Genomic DNA, 23,950 nt, shown 5'->3' with positions numbered 1-23,950 from the left:
CATGCCACCCCACTTAAGAGGTAGACTCATCACATGGGCACACATGACCCCAGCCACATGCTGTTGAAAACAAAGTATTGATGGCCAAACTTGATCATGATCAGGGACGTCCACAGATATGTTTCCTCTTGTATTGCAATTGCCCAGACTAAAGCACCCTGCCCTCTCCCAGCTGGTGAACTCATCCCTCTCTGACTCCACAGCATCCCTGCTCCTACATCACCATCAATTTCATCGCAGACCTCCCAGAATCCTGAAGTAACACCATAATCATGGTGATCATCAACCAGTTCTCAAATTCCCTGCATCTTGTCTCTCTGCCTGGCATGCCCACCTTCTTTGAAACCATTATTCTATCCATAACCGCTTATCCTGTGCAGGGTTGTCGGCAAGCTGGAGCCTATCATAGCTGACTATGGGCGAGAGGTGGGGTACACCCTGGACAAGTCACCAGGTCATCGCAGGGCTGACACATAGAGACAAGCAACCATTCACACTCACATTCACACCTATGGTCAATGCAGAGCCACCAATTAGCTGAACCTGCATGTCTTTGGACTGTGGAGGAAACCGGAGCACCCGGAGGAAACCTACGCAGACACGGGGAGAACATGCAAACTCCACACAGAAAGGCCCCCATTGGCCACCGGGCTCGAACCCAGAACCTTCTTGCTGTGAGGTGACAGTGCTAACCACTACACCACCATGCCACCCCTTTGAAACCACTGAACTTATTTTTAAACATCTTTTAAAAATCAGCATGGTGGTGTAGTGGTTAGCAATGTCGCCTCACAGCAAGAAGGTTCCAAGTTCGAACCTTGTGGCTGACAGGGGCCTTTCTGTGTGGGGTTTGCATGTTCTCCCTGTGTCTGCATGGGTGTGCTCCGGTTTCCCCCACAGTTCAAAGACATGCAGATTGTACAATGGGGCCACTGTAATTGGCGCAAGCTGTAGTGGTTTCCAAGCCATAATATATGTACATATAAAGATCTTGCTAATAAATTAAATGAAAATTTTGGAATCCCTGAAGACATTATGATTGAGCAAGACACACAGTTCTCCTCAAGAGTCTGGTCAAGTTTTAGAGAAAAACTGGGGGTCTCAGTATGCCTTACATGTGGGTACCACCTGCAACCTAATGGACAAGTGGAATGGGTTAACCAGGAGACCAGTTGCTTTCTGAGAACTTTCTGTTCAGAGAATAAGGATGATTGGGCACAGCTGACTGATGGCTTTGGGACCAAAAGGTCCCCGATTCAATTCCCTGTACCAGCAGGAATGGCTAAAGTGTCCTTGAGCAAGGCACTTAACTTCCAACTGCTCCCCAGGTTGCTCTGGATATGTTGTACGTCGCTCTGGACAAGAGTGCCTGCTAAATGCCAGTAATGTAATGTAATGTCACAACCATGCGCATCAGGTACTGATGCTTATACTATACTGATGCTGTTACACCACTAACAGCCAGTGTGTTTTTGACGTACCGATTTCAAGCTCGTCTCCATCGGTGAGGATCTCCGCGTTTGCGACAGGTGCAGGAAGCTGACACACACGGAGCTGGTACGCTAAAAAAGACAGAAAATGACAGACAGGAAGTGAGAGACTGAAACGTGAGGCAAGTCTGAGACTACTGCACAAAGCCACAGCTCCAACAAAAATAACAAATGCACTACAATACACTCGATACACACGACAGATCATGAAGCAATGGGCAGCAGCATATGGGGGTGTAGGAGCACATTACGACACGCTCCAAAATCTTCTGCCAGATGGGATGAAGGTGGAAATCTGCAAGAGGCCTGGTGGGGGTCACCACCACTGCTGGTGGCTTTGCGAAAACTATAATTATGAGTCTAATGTGCAGAATGCATTTTAATCAGCTGTAAAGACACAGGATTTATATCTATACAGTACAAATCATATACATGTCACAGAGAATTTCATATATCAAGACAAACCAAAAGTAAATGGACAGTTGGTTCTGTTGTGGTTGTTTTTTTAATGGCCTCCAGAAAATGGCAAAAAAAAAACAAAACACCTTTTTAGTCTGGATGGAAGAAACCATTATGGGAAAAAAATACATAATTTCACATGGGACTTTGCAGGACCTCTCTGAAAAACACCATGGTGATGAGAGCCTCCTGTATATAGATAGATAGATAGATAGATAGATAGATAGATAGATAGATAGATAGATAGATCTATCTAAAAAAACACCCTGACCTAAAAATGTGAAAAAAATAAATTACATGGAACATAATTTAATCATGTGGAAAATAACATGAAAAATAAATGAAAACTAAGTAAAAATCACGTGAAAAGAAATTAATTATATGAAAAAAATGTGGAAAAAAGAATCAAGTCTAAAAATCACATCTACAAACAAATAACTCATGTATAAAGTCACAAAGACAATAAATTAATCATATGTAAAAAAAAATGTGAAAAAAATGTGTAAAAACCTTGTGGAAAAAATGTGTAAAATAAATCAAAAGGAAAATAAATTACTTGCATGTAAAAATAAATGATCAGATGGAAAATATGACATGGAATATAAATGAATCATGTGCAAAAAAAGACAAATAAACGATTAATGTGTAAATCACATATGAAAATTGATTCATAATTCAAAAAATAAGCAAATTCTGCAGGAAAAAAAAGTCAGGCTAACAAATTATTCATGTGTAAAAAAATATCACATGAAAAATTAATCTCAGGAAAATTTACATTAAAACAAGAAATTAATAATTTGTAAAAAAAAATCAGGAATCATCTAGGAAAAAAGCAGAAATAAATGATTCATGTGCAAAAAGAAATCACATGGGAAGTAAACGAATCATGGATAAAATGACTTGAATGAGGTATTTTGAAAAAAATGAATCTATGAAAAAATGAATCGTAAAAATGATATGAATCAAAAGAAATTAATCATGTTTTGGAGATGTGTATTTAACATACTGTATATGGAAGGAGTCTCCAGTGTCAGTGCTTTGTAAAGCATCAATTTTAAAAAGTACACTTTCTGGTTATATAACATATGTGAGAATAGGAACTTGCTTTATGGACATTCCACAACATTAAATGGAACGAGAAATGGATAAAAGTACAAAAGTAGGATGTGTCGTGATTTAATTAAAAAAAATTGCAGTAGTTGGCCAATTAACAGTTATTCCATGAAATCGAGTCATTTTGTGGAATAACTGTTTTATTCTATCCACATTCACTGGATTTTGAGAAACAGAGCATTTTTATTTTTATTTTTTGCAAATTTGATAAATAAAAATCTTTATACAAAACGACCGACAAAAATATTTCTGCTTAGAATGTAAACAAACCGGTGAAATGACAGTAGCAATTTGTGAAAAATGTGAAAATAATAATTCTTGAAAAAAAAAAGATATGTTCTTACTATCAAATACGTTTATTCCATATTTTGGTGCTTTCTTTTTAAATAAAAAAAAAAAAAAATCGGGGGTTTTGTTTTCAAGTAGAGTTTTTATTTTATCCTCGGTTGGTTCAGCAACACGCGCTGCCATTTTGTTGGTATATGAGCTAATATTCTAGTAGTAGAGTAGCCAATCAGGGCACGCAATTGCTCATATCCAGTGAATGTGAATGTTGTATAAGGGGAATAAACCACTTCAGGACATGCTGTAATTGGAAAATAATTAACTTTAGCATGGTAATAGTAACTCGACTTGTTATTAGCGGTGATAAAAATGCTCTATTGTTTACTTCATTAAAAGTATTTGAAGAATATAAGCTTTGCTGGAAGCTCTATTCGATACGTGTTTTTTTTTTATTTCACTGCAACTCCAGGAAAGTTCGAAAAGAAAAAAAAGAAACGTGACTTTCTTTATTCCTCCAGTTGAACCTGGCTCGTGTTTTCCCACAGGGAGAAAAGAAAGAGGATGATATCGTTGACATTAGTGCTGATTGTGCTGATGTGCTCGAATTTTCCACATAAAACATTACAGCACGGAGGGAATTGCAACAACGAGCTCGTAATGCAATGCTCATTATGAATTTAAAAGATAATAAAATGAAACAGTGGCAGTCCCAGAGCTTCGTCTCTATTTATTCGCTCCTAAACTTTACTTTCCTCTGCTTGACATGGACTCTCGTAACGCTGCTCTCCTCCATCCTCTCACGGATGAAATCTGCCATTCAAGTGTTTCTTTGATGAGAATATTGGCATGTGAGCGAGTAATTGCCTCTTTCTGCGCGTTCTCCGAACCTGTCTGTGCGATCTCAAGAGGGTTAGAAGGTGCTTTTGGCCCTGCGTGTTTTACGAGCTGCTTTCCGTCTCCTCATGAAAATGAGATGAAGAGAACAAATCACTGTTATATGTTTTCAGATTCCTGTACAAGCTCATAAAAGAAAATAATTTGTATACTACATTAGTGCTGAGTTCCCAAATGTTCTCCGATTTTTCACTACTGTGCAACTTCGCTAAGCCCAGGAGTGCTTTTCTGCTTTAAAAAAAAAGGTGCCAGTTTGTTTTGACACATGTAAAGCTTTAGCTCTGGTTTATTAGGATTTTATCTGCAGGATTTAAGTTTCACGAGGAATAAAACACCCGCTGTTTTGCTGTTCTAGGAAGAAAAGTCAACAATGTGGAATTCGCGTGACCATCCTGTTTATTTTTCCCAAACACAGCACTTCCTGAAGCACTTTATTCTTCTTATAGCTCAGCGATTTTCTAACAATTACAATCTCTAATTTATTAATCAAAATCTTTATCCGTTTACAGTTACATTTAATGATGTTATGAATCCAACAGTGCTGTGGCACACTGGACAACTGATTATAAATCACCTTTAACATTTATTAGATAGATAGATAGATAGATAGATAGATAGATAGATAGATAGATAGATAGATAGATAGATGCAAAATACACTACATGTCCAAAAATATGTGGACACCTGACCATCACACCCATATGTACATCTTCCACCAAACTGTCACCAATAACAAGTTATTGTGAGCAAATTTGTTCTAAAAATGTATAAGTAACAGTTATTCCACAAAATCGAGTTGTACATGAGCTGATAGCTGATGAGGCGCGTAGCACCAAGTCAACTATAAGCCATGCATGATGAGATTGAGTGGAATTGAGGTATTTCACCTGACGTCACAGGGTCACGTGACGCCCCGGTGTCCGCCATTTTGAAGGTCAAGCTAGCTAATGTCAACAACATAGTAGCTAGTATGTTACTGTAGCAATGTTTACTTTCAGTCATTTGGATGACTGTTAAAACCTTTCAGTCTCAAGTTTTTCCTTTACTGTATTTACTAGTTTACTGTAATTATGATCCGGCAGCTATTTACACTGGATCCGGTGTAAATAGCTGCCGGAGCGCGCTCCGGCTTGCTCCCCCTCAAATTAAGCAGCGCACTCTGGCTTGCTCCCGGAGTGCTCCGGCCGAGGTTCCGGAGCGCGCTCCGGCTTGCTCCCTCTCAAATTAAGCAGCATGCTCCGGCTTGCTCCCGGAGTGCTCCGGCAGCTATTTACACTGGATCTGGTGTAAATAGCTGCCGGATCATAATTACAGTAAACTAGTAAATACAGTAAAGGAAAAACTTGAGACTGAAAGGTTTTAACAGTCATCCAAATGACTGAACGTAAACATTGCTACAGTAACATACCAGCTACTATGTTGTTGACATTAGCTAGTGCTAACAGCTAGCTGCTAGTACACTGTTACAACACAGACACCGACCCTAATAATACAGTTCTTGGTCATTGCCTGGTAACAGCAAATTTATAACGGGCCATGTCTCAACAGACTAAGAAGTTATTTCAATGACATTTAATAACATTTTGTTTATCCTGAGGACCGAAAGTAAATGAAAATGTGAACAAACCTTAGCTGTAATAAGATGGCGACCACCGGCTCCAGGGACGACCCGCTGATGTAGGCATGTTACCCAGCCTGACACAAAATATTTGTAGGCATCCAAACTCTTATACGCTTTCAGATCAATACCTGTGTATGGCGATGGGTTTTTAACGACATAGGTATACAGATCATGTGGGCCGAAGTCAGGTAAAGACGAGGGCTTCGTGTACTTCCGTACGTCAGTGAACAATCCTGGTGGAAGCAGGTAAACGTCGTTCTCTAAGCCTGCTAACCTCAATTTTTGCAAATACCTCTCCCTCTGCTCGCCCTGTAAATGCCCTACGTCGCTGGATAGTGAAGGTGTTTTCTGCATCTTGCTCCTTTTTCTTTTATGTTTTTCATTTGTCGCCTTCCTCGCATTCAAACTGATTCGAGCCGTGATGTCCAAAATGGCAGCCTAACGATGCATCACATGACTTGGTCACGTGGGTGAAAAACCTCAATAACTGGTTTATTACACCAGAGTTGTCAGGAGGGTCCTTAACATTATCAAGGACACCACCCACCCACAACGCAAACTGTTGTAACCCTCTGAGTTACATGTTGATCCTGAGATCGAGATCCTGACCTCTTCTGCTCCTCGGACCTGCCTGATCCATCCTGATGTCCTACATCTAGCTGGAGTCTCATCACATCATTTCGCTCCTGAAGAGGACGGCCCCATATGGACAGTCAAAAGTCGCACTTAGAAGATGCTCTGGACTCTTACAGTAATGCTTTTATGGCTGAGGACTACAGTTGACTTGCTAACTTTAGGACTGCAGTTGTCATGAACAGTTTTGCACTCAAGTTTCCATCAATGAACAGTTTATAACATCAACAAAACAGACTTCATGTTAAAACTCTAATGAATTTCCTGGTTACACAGTTATACTTTGTGACTATATTATAAAGGACACTGTTATAGAAGCGAGTTATTTATAATCATGCTATCTGTTATCACCCAGATGAGGATGGGTTCCCTTTTGAGTCTGGTTCCTCTCGAGGTTTCTTCCTCGTGTCGTCTGAGGGAGTTTTTCTTTGCCACCGTTGCCACAGGCTTGCTCATTGGGGATAGATTAGGGATAAAATTAGCCTTGAAATTTCTGTAAAGCTGCTTTGCGACAATGTCTGTTGTTAAAAACACTATACAAATAAACTTGACTTGACTTCATGCTGCTGCCATCAGGGAGATGCTGCAGGACTATTGCAGCCAAAACCACTAGGCTGAAAGACAGTCAACCCCCCCCCCCCCCCCCCCATGCCATCAGGCTCGTGAACAAAGCCCAGAGTTTGCACTAAACTACCTATTTATATGCACTGGCACTTTACTGTATCTTTTGATACTATTTTATGTCTTGTTTCTAATTGCTTGATTTCTTTAATTTCTTTATTTTAATTACTCATCTCATCTCATTATCTCTAGCTGCTTTATCCTGTTCTACAGGGTCGCAGGCAAGCTGGAGCCTATCCCAGCTGACTACGGGTGAAAGGCGGGGTACACCCTGGACAAGTCGCCAGGTCATCACAGGGCTGACACATAGACACAGACAACCATTCACACTCACATTCACACCTACGGTCAATTTAGAGTCACCAGTTAACCTAACCTGCATGTCTTTGGACTGTGGGGGAAACCGGAGCACCCGGAGGAAACCCACGCGGACACGGGGAGAACATGCAAACTCCGCACAGAAAGGCCCTCGCCGGCCACGGGGCTCGAACCCGGACCTTCTTGCTGTGAGGCGACAGCACTAACCATTACACCACCATGCTGCCATAGTAATAATAATTATAATATTTCTTGAAGAATTAAAAAAAGATACGTTCTTACCGGGGGCGGCACGGTGGTGTAGTGGTTAGCGCTGTCGCCTCACAGCAAGAAGGTCCTGGGTTCGAGCCCCGGGGCCGGCGAGGGCCTTTCTGTGTGGAGTTTGCATGTTCTCCCCGTGTCCGCGTGGGTTTCCTCCGGGTGCTCCGGTTTCCCCCACAGTCCAAAGACATGCAGGTTAGGTTAACTGGTGACTCTAAATTGACCGTAGGTGTGAATGTGAGTGTGAATGGTTGTCTGTGTCTATGTGTCAGCCCTGTGATGACCCGGCGACTTGTCCAGGGTGTACCCCGCCTTTCGCCCGTAGTCAGCTGGGATAGGCTCCAGCTTGCCTGCGACCCTGTAGAAGGATAAAGCGGCTAGAGATAATGAGATGAGATGAGACGTTCTTACCGTCAAATACTTTCCTTCCATATTTTGTTGCTTTTTATTTTTTGTATTTTTTGGGGTTTTGTTTTATTTTATTAATTTTTTTATTTATTTTATTTCAAACGTATAAAAAAATGTAACTATTTGTACATACAAAAGAAAGAAAACGAGAAAGTGACAAAAAATTAATAAATAAAATACATAAAGAGCTAAGACATTACAATACACCGCATATTGTTCGAAAAAGGAGTGGGAAGAAGTACAATACTTTTTTTCAAGTAGAGGTTTTATTTCATCCTTGGCTGATTCAGCAACACGCTCCGCCATTTTGTTTTTTTCTACTGACGGTATATGAGCTGATATCCTAGTAGTAGAGTAGCCAGTCAGAGTGCGCGATTGCTCATTTCGAGTGAATGTGGATAGAATAAAGCTTCATACTACATGACCAAAAATATGTGGACACCTGCCCATCATAGCCATATGTGCTACATCCCAATCCAGAATGAATCCTTCCTTTGCACTTTTCTGGGAAGGCTTTCAACTAGATTTTGGGGCGTGACTGTAGGGACTTGTGTTCATTCAGTTCAGCCACAAGAGAATTACTGAGATTGGGTGCTGATGTTGAGGAGGCTCCAGTTCCAGTTCATCCCAAAGGTGTTCAGTAGGGTTGAGTTCAGTAAGGGGTCTGTGCAGGACACTTGCGCACAGGGGCATCATCGGCGGTATTGTCATTGTCATGCTGGAACAGTTTTGGGCCTCTTAGTTCCAGTGAAGGGAAATTATAAAGCTACAGCATGCAAAGACATTCTAGACAATTGTATGCTTCCAATTTTGTGGTCCCAGTTTGCGGGAAGACGTTCATATGGGTGTGATCATCAGGTGTCCACATACTTTTGGCTATGCAGTGTATTTTTTGCACGTCCATCCTCCTGTGAAATATTTGCGTCAGACAGTATGTTTATCATCTGATTGTTGGACGCAGCGGCTGTGTCCATCATCATGATGACCGCCTTAACGATAGCAATTTTCCACATGTCCGCAAACGGTGTAAACACCAACCGCAAAACCACAAAATTATCATTATCAAGTGCAAGAAGCATTAAAACAGACCAATAATTTATGAGAACAGCTGCAACCTGTAACACATGTAGGTGTCAGGTCAGGAGAAGATGACAACACTGAAACTACGAGACCAGAAGAAGGAAACGGTGCTTACCATGATAATGCAGAACGAAGAATCCGCTGGTGCTGAAGTCACTGTGGAACTTCAGGAGGACGTGGTTGGAGGTGCTGGAGACGGTTTCTTGTACCGAGCTGCCGCTGAACTGACCGAGCTGAGGTGAGGTCTGGTCCAGGCCGTCCCTATGGCATGAAAAATTCATGGTATTACAATGTATCCAGCGAACACGTGCTTATAAATATCACGATAAGTTTCTAGGATGGAGATAATAAATGCCTATATCACTGCAGAGGTTGGGCATGGACTAAATTATTGACAAGCCAAACTACAATATTCTCTAATAATATTCTTTATTCTGTTGTGATTCGCTCCACCTATAAATAAACAACATTTTATGTGCAACCATTTCTTATACATCATCCCTAAGGCTGCGCTTTATACCTCCGGCATAAGATATTCATGACAACATATATATTTATTTTCAATAGAAAATATGAGAAAGCTGTGAAGTGAAGAAAGAGACATCGATTCTTATTAACCTAAATAAGTTACGATACATTTTTGACCTCACTTGCGTCAAAAAATTTCATGAAAACAAACTTGGTTACATCACACTGTAAAGTAGAAGTACTGCTAGTATTACGCTGTCTCTCTGTTGGCTTTTTTGCCATTTATTAGAAATGTAACGAAAGACTGCTTAATAAGAAACAATAAGTAGAAACGTATAAAACCAAACAGCAATGGATGTCACTTTCTTTCTGAATTTTTTTTACGTTTCAGTCCATTTGTACTTCATGAATCCACAGGAGTTGTGTCCAAAATGTCTCTGGTGTATCGAGAAGATGTTTTGCATAAATCAGACATCTGTGTTTGTGATGATGCCATGGCTTAAAGCTTAGCGAAGCAGTTTTAGGATCAAAAGGTTGCTGGTTCAATTCCCTGGACCAGCAGGAATACTGTAGCTGAAGTGTCCTTGAGCAAGGCACCTAACCCCCAGGGTGCTCTGGGTATGTTGTATGTTGCTCTGGATAAGAGCATCTGCTAAATGCCTGTAATGTAGTGATGAGATTGTAGGTAAGGTTTACTTCTGATGACTCTTCCATGCAGAGATCTGAGTAATGAGTGTCATTTAAGGTCTAACACATTAATTAAGTTCCGAAACTATAAAACTAGAAGAGTTAAAGGAGAACTGAAGGCAAATTTTTTACCATCAAAATTCTATTTCTCATTTTATTAAATATCGGAATGCATTTTTGATCGCTATTTTGTCACTGCTATAGCAAGTTATGCGTGCTTGAAATTATGCTCTGTAATATATCAGTCCATATGTCAAAGCAATGGCCATAAACGAGAGTCATTGAGACCTGTGCGAGACATCGCAGGACGGAAGTAAAACGCACAGCGGAAATCAAAGTGACCGACATCTGCTAATGTTGTCAAAAGCCGCGCGCCCTCTTTCGAATGCTGACGTAATCAAGCCGGAAGTTTTGTTTGTTTTGATAGCAATCAGGAAAGTTTGAAAAAAGGAGGCAGTAATCATCATTTAAACTCGTTTTTGTGCAATATTTTGTTTGGAAAACAGTTTTCAAAATGGCGGCACTGACACCTGGCTGACACTTCACATTTCAAAGTCTCGCACAAGTCTCGTGAAGATCGCGTGGATAAGCGACGCCTGCCGTGGACCAAACGAACTAAATTCAACATGGCTAAAAACCGAATAGACCAATAAGTATAATATTCAATTGCAATTAGTTGCCAATACAAGCAGAGGTGGACAGTAACAAAGTGCATTTACTTGAATACTGTACTTAAGCACACTTTTTGAATATCTGTACTTTACTTCATCTCATCTCATTATCTCTAGTCGCTTTATCCTGTTCTACAGGGTCGCAGGCAAGCTGGAGCCTATCCCAGCTGACTACAGGCGAAAGGCGGGGTACACCCTGGACAAGTCGCCAGGTCATCACAGGGCTGACACATAGACACAGACAACCATTCACACTCACATTCACACCTACGCTCAATTTAGAGTCACCAGTTAACCTAACCTGCATGTCTTTGGACTGTGGGGGAAACCGGAGCACCTGGAGGAAACCCACGCGGACACGGGGAGAACATGCAAACTCCGCACAGAAAGGCTCTCGCCGGCCACGGGGCTCGAACCCGGACCTTCTTGCTGTGAGGCGACAGCGCTAACCACTACACCACCGTGCCGCCCCTACTTTACTTGAGAATTAATTTTTTTGCCAACTTATGACTTTAATGTCACTATATTTGAAAGACAAGTATCGTACTTTTTATTCCACTACATTTCTATAAATGTAGTGGAGTAAAAAGTACAATACTTGTCTTTCAAATATAGTGACATTAAAGTCATAAGTTGGCAAAAAAACTAATACTCAAGTAAAGTACAGATATTCAAAAAGTGTACTTAAGTACAGTATTCAAGTAAATGAATCTATCACCCCTCCTAGAACTGCCACCTTATTGTGGTGGAGGGGTTTGTGTGCTTGAATGATCCTAGGAGCTATGTTGTCGGGGGCATTACGCCCCTGTTAGGGTCTCCCAAGGCAGACAGGTCCTAGGTGACAGGCCAGACCAAGAGCAGTTCACCAAAACCCTTATGGAGAATAATCGATCAAGGACCGTGACGTTGCCCGGTATGGCACAGCCGGGGCCCCACCCTGGAGCCAGGCCCGGGGTTGGGGCTCGTATGCGAGTGCTTGGTGGCCGGGCCTTTGCCCACGGGGCCCGGCCGGGCTCAGCCTGAAGCGGTGACGTGGGCCCGACCTCCTGTGGGTTCACCACCTACAGAGGTAGCCGTAGGGGGCCGGTGCAGTGCGGATTGGGCGGCAGTCGAAGGCAGGGGCCTCGATGACCTGATCCCCGAACACAGCGGCTAGCTGTTGGGACATGGAATGTCACATCGCTGGGGGGGAAAGAGCCTGAGCTTGTGCGGGAGGTTGAGAGGTACCGGCTAGAGATAGTCGGGCTCACCTCCATGCACAGCTTGGGCTCTGGAACCCAGCTCCTCGAGTGGGGCTGGACTCTCCACTTCTCTGGAGTCGCCCATGGTGAGTGGCGGCGGGCTGGTGTGGGCTTGCTTCTAGCTCCCCAGCTCAGCCGCCATGTGTTGGAGTTTACCCCAGTGAATGAGAGGGTCGCCTCTCTGCGCCTTCGGATTGGGGAGAGGGCTCTTGCTGTTGTTTGTGCCTACGGGCCGAATAGCAGTATAGAGTATCCGGCCTTCTTGGAGTTCCTGGGAGAGGTACTGAGAAGTGCTCAGACTGGGGACTCCATTGTTCTACTGGGGGACTTCAATGCTCATGTGGGCGACGACAGTGACACTTGGAGGGGCATGGTTGGGAGGAATGGCCTCCCCGATCTGAACCCGAGTGGTGTTTTGTTATTGGACATCTGTGCTAGTCATGGTTTGTCCATAACGAACACCATGTTTAAGCATAGGGGTGCCCATAAGTGCACGTGGCATCAGGACACCTTAGGTCGGAGGTTGATGATCGACTTTGTTGTCGTTTCAACTGATTTCCGGCCCTATGTCTTGGACACTCGGGCAAAGAGAGAGGCTGAGCTGTCAACTGATCACCACCTGGTGGTGAGTTGGATCTGCTGGCAGAGGAGGAAGCCGGACAGACCTGGCAGGCCCAAACGTATGGTGAGGGTCTGCTGGGAATGTCTGGCCAAACACTCTGTCGGGGAGGTCTTTAACTCCCACCTTCGGGAGAGCTTCTCCCAGCTTCCGAGGGAGGCGGGGGACATTGAGTCTGAGTGGACCATGTTCTGTACCTCCATTGTAGATGCAGCTGTTTGGAGCTATGGCTACAAGGTCTCCGGTGCCTGTCGTGGCGGCAATCCCCGAACCCGGTGGTGGACACCGGAAGTAAGGGATGCCGTCAAGCTGAAGAAGGAGTCCTATCGAGCCATGTTGACCTCCGGGACTCCTGAGGCAGCTGACGGGTATCGGCAGGCCAGACGTGCCGCAGCTCGGGCAGTTGCGGAGGCACAAACTCGGAACTGGGAGGAGTTTGGGGAGGCCATGGAGAAGGACCATTGGTTGGCCTCGAAGAAATTCCGGCAAACCATCCGGCGCCTCAGGAGGGGGAAGCAGTACTCTGCTAACACTGTTTACAGTGTGGGTGGGGAGCTGTTGACCTCGACTGGGGACATTGTCGGGCGGTGGAAGGAATACTTTGAGGATCTCCTCAATCTCACCATCATGTCTTCCATTGAGGAGGCGGAGGCTGATGACTCAGAGGTGGACTCATCCATTACCCAAGCCGAAGTCACTGAGGTGGTTTCTAAGCTCCTCGGTGGCAAGGCACCGGGGGTGGATGAGAGCCGCCCTGAGTATCTCAAGTCTCTGGATGTTGTGGGGCTGTCTTGGCTGACACGCCTCTGCAACATCGCATGGCGGTCGGGGACAGTGCCTCTGGAGTGGCAGACTGGGGTGGTGGTCCCTCTTTTTAAGAAAGGGGACCGGAGAGTGTGCTCCAATTATAGGGGAATTACACTTCTCAGCCTCCCAGGGAAGGTTTATTCCAGGGTACTGGAGAGGAGAATTCGGCCAATAGTCGAACCTCGGATCCAGGAGGAACAATGCGGTTTTTGTCCTGGTCGCGGAACACTGGACCGGCTCTGTACCCTTCATAGGGTGCTCGAGGGTTCATGGGAGTTTGCCCAACCAGTCCACATGTGCTTTGTGGATCTGGAGAAGGCATTTGACCATGTCCCTCATGGTATTCTGTGGGGGGTGCTTTGGGAGTATGGGGTTCGGGGCTCTTTGCTAAGGGCTGTCCGGTCCCTGTACGAATGGAGCAGGAGTCTAGTCCGCATTGCCGGCAGTAGGTCAGACATGTTCCCAGTGCATGTTGGACTCTGGCAGGGCTGCCCTTTGTCACTGGTTCTGTTCATAATTTTTATGGACAGAATTTCTAGGCGCAGCCAGGGGCCAGAAGGAATCCTTGTTTGGGAACCACAAGATTTCATCTCTGCTTTTTGCGGATGATGTTGTCCTGTTGGTTTCTTCAAACCAGGACCTCCAGCATGCACTGGGGTGGTTTGCAGCCGAGTGTGAAGTGGCTGGGATGAGAATCAGCACCTCCAAGTCCGAGGCCATGGTTCTCGACCGGAAAAGGGTGGCTTGCCCTCTCCAGGTTGATGGAGAAGTCCTGCCTCAAGTGGAGGAGTTTAAGTATCTTGGGATCTTGTTCACGAGTGAGGGAAGGATAGAGCGTGAGGTTGACAGGCGGATAGGTGCAGCCTCCGCAGTGATGAGGTCGCTTTACCGGTCCGTTGTGGTGAAGGAGCTGAGCCAAAAGGTGAAACTCTCGATTTACTGGTCGACCTACGTTCCAACTCTCACCTATGGTCATGAGCTTTGGGTAATGACCGAAAAAACAAGATCACGGATACAAGCGGCCGAAATGAGTTTCCTTCGCAGGGTGGCTGGGCGCTCCCTTAGAGATAGGGTGAGAAGCACAGTCACTCGGGAGGAGCTCTGAGTAGAGCCGCTGCTCCTCCACATCGAGAGGAATCAGCTGAGGTGGCTCCGGCATCTCTTTTGGATGCCTCCTGGACACCTCCCTGGGGAGGTGTTCCAGGCATGTCCCCCCGGGAGGAGGCCCCGGGGAAGACCCAGGACATGCTGGAGGGACTATGCCTCTCGGCTGGCCTGGGAATGCCTCGGTGTTCTTCCCGAGGAGTTGGCCGAGGTGTCTGGGGAAAGGGAAGTTTGGGCTTCCATGCTCAGACTGCTGCCTCCACGACCTGGCCCCGGATAAGTGGAAGAAGACGAGACATTTCTATCAAGGTGCCCGTTACTTGTTACTATGAAGCAGCTTTGAAAGTGGATGTTTTTTTTTCTTTTCTAAAACATGATTGATTGATTTTTTTTGCAGATGACAATGAGACAACTGATCAGTAATCACTAGGGTCATGTCACATCTATAGACTGTATACAATCAAGCTCAGTGATTTCTCAGCAGCATTATTTGAACACAATCAGTTGATGGCAGAATGGAAGGAGGTGGTACTTCTGGGGAATGCATGCACCTATGGCTTAACCTCGAACCCATGTTTCAGTTTTCTGAAAGGAATAGAGAGTCGTTTCGTTTTAAATGTTTGCTTTGTTTGCCTAATACGAACTGCATCACAGCCTACAAAAACTGGCCGTCCAACCTGCGGAAGCATATTAGGGGATGTAAATGTTTTATTCCAAGAGAAAGCTTGCAATAAAGTTGTCTGTGCTTTTAGAGCTAGCGATAACGTTGCAATAGCTATGCAGTCTGGTTAGTCAAATGACTTTCTATGGATTTGCCTGCCAAGTTGCCATTGCCTTGTCCATGGCTAATGTTAACACATAGCTATTTAAATTGGACACTGTTAGTTAGCATGTAAAAACGGAGTTACGCAAACATGAATAAGGTTAACTTATCTGAAGTCCTTTCAGAAATATTTTAGCATGATCTTGCCAAATAAACAAAATGTAGAAATATTTCTTTTCTAGTAATGTTAGCTACCCAATATGATTTTGAGTTTGAAAAGATTTTGCTAGTATGTCAGGTGGAGCTTCACTGACTAACTAGCTTAACATTAAACCACCATGATTCCACAGGCAGATTCATATGTGCATGAATACATACACTTGCACACGTGAGACCTGTGAGATGGACAGTATTGTACTAGTCAGTCACAACAAATTGTTGGAATTTTTTGTTTTGATGTCAGATGATGGTCTTGCACTTTTTTTGTCTTGCTTAAAGCAGTGTTGCTGTTGGGCAGTTATTAAGCTCGAGGTGTGGACCTGGGTTTTAATCAGGTTGGATTGTCCTTTTTATTTTCTAAGCAAGCTGCATTTACAGCTATTCCACTGTCTTCCTGATTAACATGCACATACGGTACATGTGTGCACACACTGCCAGAGCCGGGTCAGAACACGACCATGCTGTTTTGTCGGGGTGGGGAAGAGTGTTACAATAAAAAAAAAGAAAGACAATGGTTCTTTTTCAGTTTGTGTTTCATTCTGTAACATTCTACCAGATGTTTATTCTACAGTTTCTACAAGTTAGTCAGTAAATCCAGTTGGTTGCTTCAGAAGCGTTAGGTTTTGTAAGCGTTGTGGCAATAATACAACGATGCCTTGACAGAAAATGTACTTTTAATACTTAAGTATTTTTAAAACAACTTTCACTTGTATCGGAGTCACATTTGACCAGTGGGATCTGCACTTTGACTTCAGTTATGAAGTTGGGTTCTTTGTCCACCTCTGCATACGAGTCACAATATAAGGTTACTAAAACCGAAAACGTAATTGAATAACACGTTAATCAAGAAATAAAACAAGTTTAAAAATGACTTCAGTTCTCCTTTAATAAATATGCATTCACATTTTCAGAAGCACATTGACCTCCTTCTTCTTACTTGAAGACTGGACATAAAAAACATGCTCATATTCCCGTCTTTCCAAATAAGAGCTCAAAGACGTGCTGTGTCATGATCTTCTTCAGCACTGCTGCCCAGTCAGGAACCATGTGGACCCTATTGATCCACATGTCATATTAACTGGAGCATAGTTTTATGCCAGATACCCTCCTGTCCAGGAAGCAACCATTCACACCTATGGACAATTTAGAGTAGCCAGTAAACCTAACCATGTCTTTGGACTGTGGGGGAAACTGGAGCACCTGGAGCAAACCCATACAGACACAGGGAGAACATGCAAGCTCCACACAGAAAGGTCCCCATTGGCTACTGGGCTCGAACCCAGAACCTTCTTGCTGTGAGGCAACAATGCTAACCACTACACCACCGTGCCACCTCTCGAAGACATGGTGTGTGTTGTCTCTTTTTCCCACCTGTTGCTTGGATTTTCATCCCTTCCTGCCAAAGCTGAAGTGGTCAAAAAATTAAGGGTTTGAAATGTTGCCATGTGAACGCAGTGTGTACCGCATAAGAACCCATTTAATTCAATTTGCAGGTGCACTAATGTGCAACACTGTGAACATCTGCCTTGCATTAGGCGCTTTGGCACTAATGAAAATGCAACATTGAGAAAAATTCACTCCTCAGCACTGTTCGGAATTTGTGTGTATGTACAATCATTATTCTGTTTGACAGGAAATTAAAAAACAAAACACTGTCATTATAAGCTCTGAAACTTCCAGAAAAAAAAAAACAACAGCATAAACTGCTAGCGATGGAAAAACAGAAAGAACATAACCTGTAAACACCGTTGAATTCGTCTCAATCTTGAAATGTCAGTTCCGTTCTTTAAAATTATTCAAAAATAACTGAATAAAAATTTAAAAAAGCATGTGGTGCCTAAAGCACTAGACCTTACAGGGGTCCACTTTTAATCTGTCTCCAATTTATCTGTGAGCATTTATTAAAAATTGCACAAAAAAAACAACACGCTTTTATGGAAAGAAATGCAAAATAATCAGTTTTCTGAAGAGCTCTCTCTTTCTCTCTAGACGAAGACTATCGGGAAAACAACAGGAAGTAGAATGTTGCCATGACACTGACTGATTTCATTTAAAACATATCAAACTGCTGCTCAAATTATATAGCTTTAAAGTAAATGATTATTTAAAAAAATTATTTAAAGCCAATTATTGTAAAGTTCATAATGTTTTCATGCTCTTAGCCTGGCTGCTAGTTAACGACAATTCATGCATTTGCGAATTCTGTGCAAACAAAAACCTAACCGTGTTACTTTCAACCAGTTTAACAGTGAAATTGAGAAGAAAATAGACTTTTGCCAAAAATGTTTAAATAGTTTTTTGCATTTTTGCAACTATTACAAGGCTTTAAAATTCTGGGGATAGACTCTAAATTAGGCGGCACGGTAGTGTCGCCTCACAGCAAGAAGGTCCGGGTTCGAGCCCCGTGGCCGGCGAGGGCCTTTCTGTGCGGAGTTTGCATGTTCTCCCCGTGTCCGCGTGGGTTTCCTCCGGGTGCTCCGGTTTCCCCCATAGTCCAAAGACATGCAGGTTAGGTTAACTGGTGACTCTAAATTGACCGTAGGTGTGAATGTGAGTGTGAATGGTTGTCTGTGTCTATGTTAGTGTTGCCACACGTCCAGGTTTTTCCGGGATTGTCCTGTTTTTTTTGTGGAAAATGGAAAATGTCCAGGAAAATGGAATAACCTTCCCGGGACACGTTTTGTCCCGGTTTTTTACTTCCTCACATTATCCCCCATTGAAATAAACACAAATCATTAATGTTTCTCGCAGCCACTTAACATATTAATAGTTTTCACGTAAGCGGGCATATTGTAGGCAGCTACTTGTGCGGCCTCACCGAATGTTTGCGCACGCAGCCAGTCGCCGTTGCTAGGTGATCGTGGTCAATACAACGGCGGCCGCGCGAAATCAAAGATACTGGAATACCGTAATACCAAACAATCGGTGAGAGTTCCCTTGGTCGGTGCGCGAGTAGGCTGGCTGTCTACTTCCTATGTTCTGATTCTGATAAAGGCTGGTTCTAAAGCCTGGGCCAATTTCATCAATAAATGAATCATTAAATAAATCATTAAATATATCAAAAAAGAATGCCTGAACACTGGCATGAGAAATGAATAAATCAGTTGTCCCAATAACATAGCACCTCTCTCTTGTGATTAAAACAAAGGATTAGGGCTATTTGGTATGATACGGTAGTCTAACTTTTAAAGTTCAGTTCTCCAGAGAAAAGGCTAAAACAACAACGAAGCAGACTGAGAGAAATTATATTGATTATATTTGTATTATTTTGATTTGGAAACGGAATGGGAGGAGAGACAGACGATGAGGGAGTCGGACAGAATGAAGTAGAAGATCCGGTACCTGTCCAAAAGAAAAAAATATATATTGTTAAAAAAAATTATTGGCGTCCAAATAAGATCATTCCTATATGAAATTATTTTTTGTAATAATATTTGTGGTAGTGCCCATTTAAGGGTTAAGAAGACAAAATGAATTTTAACTAAACGCCTAACTGCACCAGTTGAACTGTTTTATTTTTAAACGTGAACATTCACATAAGGCATAAGGCATCGTAGATGTGCGTGTCCGCAGCCCTCAACCCCCGTGCTCGTACGTGCGCGCAGGCGCGGCCGCCGACCGATGTGTCCCGGTTTTTTACAACTCAGATGTGGCAACCCTAGTCTATGTGTCAGCCCTGTGATGACCTGGCGACTTGTCCCCTGCCTTTTGCCCGTAGTCAGCTGGGATAGGCTCCAGCTTGCCTGCGACCCTGTAGAACAGGATAAAGCGGCTAGAGATAATGAGATGAGATGAGAGATGAGGCTCTAATTTAGCCTTCTTTTAGCATAAATGTGTTCTGCACAAACAAGCAAAAAGCTTCTCCTAATTAGTAGATGTTTAAAGCATAACATGTATTCTGTGGGTTTTTAAGCTCAGAGAGTATACATGAGCTCTTACAGGTTAAGTTTCTGCACTTTACTGCTGCCATGGCAACACCTAGCAGAGATGTCATTAGCGTGATATCCATTGCTCTTGAAGTGTCTTGCTATAGGAAAGAAAAAAAAAATCTTCATTCTGACAGTACACAGGCACTGGATGAAATTTCTCCTGGTTTCCCCAAAGTACAGTTGATTTCATCTCTTATGGGTCAGACAATAAACTCCTGCACTGATACATGACTGGTCTTTTCGGACCTCTGATTTTAATGGCTGCATTCATCAATTTGCACGTACGGTACCGCATTGTAAGAACTGTAATTATATTGTCAGATCATTTATTTTACTCACAACATGCATGTTTTAAATGTTTGGCAGAGATTTATCAAGTTTACTTAAAAAAAGAAGCTCTGTAATGATCATTCCATAAGATGTAAGGACTTAAACACTCCGTGTTGTGCTGTCATAGGAAAATAATCAACAACCGGGTGGTGTGCTGAAGTGGAGTTATTGTTATTATTGTTACTAAGTCATTGCCTCAGTTTCTCACCAGCCATTCTTTTTTATTTCTCTTAGAAGTAGATCAAGAAAAAAAAACAAATAGAAGAAGTTGATGCCAATGCTGTCAGTCAGGATACCTCTGCTGCCAACAATTGTAGTCCCTCTTGCTACTAATTTATATTCCTGAAATACCCTGAAAATATAATTAAAATATAATGCCTCCACCACCTAATGGCAGAGGCATAAAAATAATGTAGCTTTTCAAAGAACAGGGAAACCAAAAAACTTTGCCAGAAAACATGAATCTCGGTTTCTACTGATAATTGGGATGGCCTTTGGCATCAACAACATGAAGCCATGGACCCAACTTGCTTTGTATCCACAGTTCAGGCTGGTGGTGGGGGTATAATGGTGTGGATAATGGCGTGAGGAATATTTTAGAGAATCCCTGGTCCTAACCTAACTTGTGTCAACAGTTCAGGCAGGTAGTGGAGGTGTAATGGTGTGGGGAATGTTTTCAGGAAATCCACAGACCCAATCTGCCTTGTGTCAACAGTTAAGGTTGATGGTGGGGGTATAATGGTGTGGGGAATGTTTTCAGGAAATCCACGGACCTAACCTGCCTTGTATCAACAGTTAAGGCTGGCAGTGGGAGTATAATAGAGTGAGGAATGTTTTCAGGAAATCTATGGACACGACCTGCCTTGTCTCAACAGTTCTGGCAGGTGGTAGAGGAATGATGGTGTGGGGATGTTTTCAGGAAATCCATGGACCCAACCTGTCTTGTGTCAACACTTCAGGCTGGTGGTGGGGGTATAATGGTGTGGGGAATGTTTTCAGGAAATCCAAGGACCCAACCTGCCTTGTGTCAACAGTTCAGGCTGGTGGTGGGGGTATAATGGTGTGGGGAATGTTTTTAGGAAATGCAAGGACCCAACCTGCCTTGTGTCAACAGTCAAGGCTGGTGGTGGGGGTGTAATGGTCCGGATAATGGTGTGGGGAATGTTTTCAGGAAATCCATGGACCCAACGTAACTTGTGTCAACGTTCAGGCAGGTGTTGGGGGTATAATGGTGTGGGGAATATTTCAGGAAATCCATGGACCCAACCTTCCTTGAGTCAAAAGTTTAGGTTGGTGGTGAAGGTATGATGGTGTGGGGGAATATTTCAGGAAATCCACAGACCCAACCTGCCTTGTGTCAATAGTTCAGGCAGGTGTTGGGGGTATAATGGTGTGGGGAATATTTCAGGAAATCCATGGAACCAACATGCTTTGTGTCAACAGTTTAGACAGGTGATGGGGGGTATAATGGTGTGGTGATGTTTTTAGGAAATCCATGGACCCAACCTGCCTTGTGTCAGCAGTTCAGGCTGGAGTTTTTGTGGGACACACTGAGCCCCTTAATACCAATCAAGTATAATTTGAATGCCACAGTGTGGTACCTCTGAGAATTGTTGCTAATCATATCCATCCCCTTTATGGCCATCTTATAACAGCTACATAATAATAACAACATGATAATTCACCATGTCACAAAGCACAAGTCATCTCAAACCGTATCCGAGCCATTCCACCGAATCGGTGCCATTTCCATCCCTAGAAAATTATATGTATAAATGCACATAAAAATGTACTGTAAAATACATTTCCTTATTACGCAGAATGTCCTGCACATTGATCTGATTTCAAATTTAAGATATATAATTGTAAGGATTAATAAAAACTACCTAAAACACCGAAAAATAGCATGTGTTTCCTGTCCCTGCACTCTAACTTTATACTTAACTATGAAATATTATGATTAAAATCCTTCAGAAACAGTATTTCTTTTGCACTGTTGTGTGACTCCATATCCTATCCATGGTTTAAATATATTTTTTTCATAAGAAATCCACAATATCTTAGTTAAAATACACATTTTAGTTGTGTCCCTGGGTTTTCACTCAGTCCTATTACCCCATCTGACAAATTTGGAACATTCCATAAATCACATGCTCAACAGGAAGTTACATCAGTTGTGTCTTCTGAAGGCCATGGGAAGACCAAAAGTTAGTTCTCTCATTTACTTTTCTGTATATTTGATGATTTTTTAACTTTGACTGATAAGGTCAATGTCAACATACTGTCCTGTTACTTAAATTATTTCTTAGATGATATTTGTTTATTTTAAAAATACAGATTTTTGGTAAATCACTAGAATGTGCTAAGTGTGGTCATGCTATTAGCGATGACACCATGTGGCTTAATTCCATGTATTAGCTAATCCTAGGCTAAAAACTCAGTCCTGTTACTTTCAGAGTTTTGGTAACAGGACTGAAAAAAATGCAGCCATCTTTATTTATTTATTTATTTATTTAACATTTATTTGTTATAGAGGGACATTGTACATTAATTAACATTTTACAGAGAAAATGTAAATGCACCCAATTATAGCCAAAAGGCTAATTTCCATTGGTAGTCCCCCTGCCAGAAGGAACATGGCAGTTACCTATCAATTAAAAGAATAAATTACCAAAGGAGCAAGCAAAAAAAATAAAACAATTACAACAAACAGCACCCCCCCCCCCCCCCACACACACACACTCACACACCAGAGATACACAACACACACACTCACGCAATAGAGGAGCCTGAGGTACTCACATACACACACACACACACACACACACACACACACACACACACACACACACACATCTCCACAACACAACTATATGCACCAGAGGCTCACACACACACTCACTCACACACACACACACACACACACACACACACACACACACACACACACACACACACACACACACATCAAAAATACACACCCTCCCCCCTTCCTCCCCAGCCCCCTACACACACCCACACAACACCCACACACACACACACACACACACTCACTCATACTGATACAACATCTCATAAACTAATGCTGACAGACTTGGTTGTCTATCAGCCATTTCTTTAATCTAAATTTAAATGAACTATAAGAACTGGACTCTCTTATACTTTGTGGGATTATATTCCATTCGCTAGCTGCTTTATAAGTGAAAACTGCCTGACCAAAAGTTGATTTCTTGAAAGGCACTACACAATCACCTCTAGCAGCCCCTCTAGTAACACTGGTTACAGATGATCTAAATTGCAAGAGGCTGCAAAGTGGTGGTGGGGCTAAGCTTTGTCTAATTTTATATACAAGACAACAATTTTTAAATAGAACAAGATTATTCCAACTCAGAAGCCTATATTTATTAAGTATTATACAGTGATGAAAGGATCTTGGTTTTTTATCTAGAATTTTGACAGCTTGTTTATATAAAGATATTATCGGCTTTAATGTTATGGAGTTTGCAGTACCCCATGTTGGCAGACAATAGTTAATGTGTGATATTATAAGAGAAAACATATACATCTTTGCAGCCTCTGTTGACATACAATTTCTAAGGTGCCTAAAATTTGCAAGTGTGAAATTTATGATCCTTTTCACCTTTTTAACATGATGCTTGAAGGTCAGGTTACTATCCAAGATGATACCTAAATATTTATATTCATTAACTATTTGAATTCTTTGCCCTGAGATAAAAACGTCAGGCTCATTGTAAGATTTTTTTGTTTTAGCAAAGAACATGGCAACAGTTTTTGAAGTATTAAGTTGTAGATGACAATTATTCAACCAATTTGAAACATTAATCATAACTTTTGTAAGCTGAGCTGCAACCTCAGAATGATTCTTACCTTTAACAAAAATTACAGTATCGTCTGCATACATAAGGATC

At 42.6% G+C, this 23,950-nt stretch overlaps 1 protein-coding gene across 1 annotated transcript in view; it reads right to left on the bottom strand.

The window, feature by feature from the left end:
• The window catches only part of csmd3a (CUB and Sushi multiple domains 3a), a 631,117-nt gene that overhangs the window by 195,098 nt on the left and 412,069 nt on the right, over positions 1–23,950 (bottom strand). The window contains exons 44-45 of the mRNA XM_060900611.1: positions 9,299–9,444; positions 1,482–1,562 (exon numbers count right to left, since the gene is read on the bottom strand). Coding sequence (XP_060756594.1) covers positions 1,482–1,562; positions 9,299–9,444 — 227 coding nt within the window. The remainder of the gene's footprint in view (positions 1–1,481; positions 1,563–9,298; positions 9,445–23,950) is intronic.

This window comes from Neoarius graeffei, chromosome 19, assembly GCF_027579695.1.
Source record: "Neoarius graeffei isolate fNeoGra1 chromosome 19, fNeoGra1.pri, whole genome shotgun sequence".
NCBI lineage: Eukaryota > Metazoa > Chordata > Actinopteri > Siluriformes > Ariidae > Neoarius > Neoarius graeffei.
The sequence above is the reverse complement of the archived record's forward strand: the minus strand, read 5'-3'. Positions and strand labels throughout refer to the sequence as shown.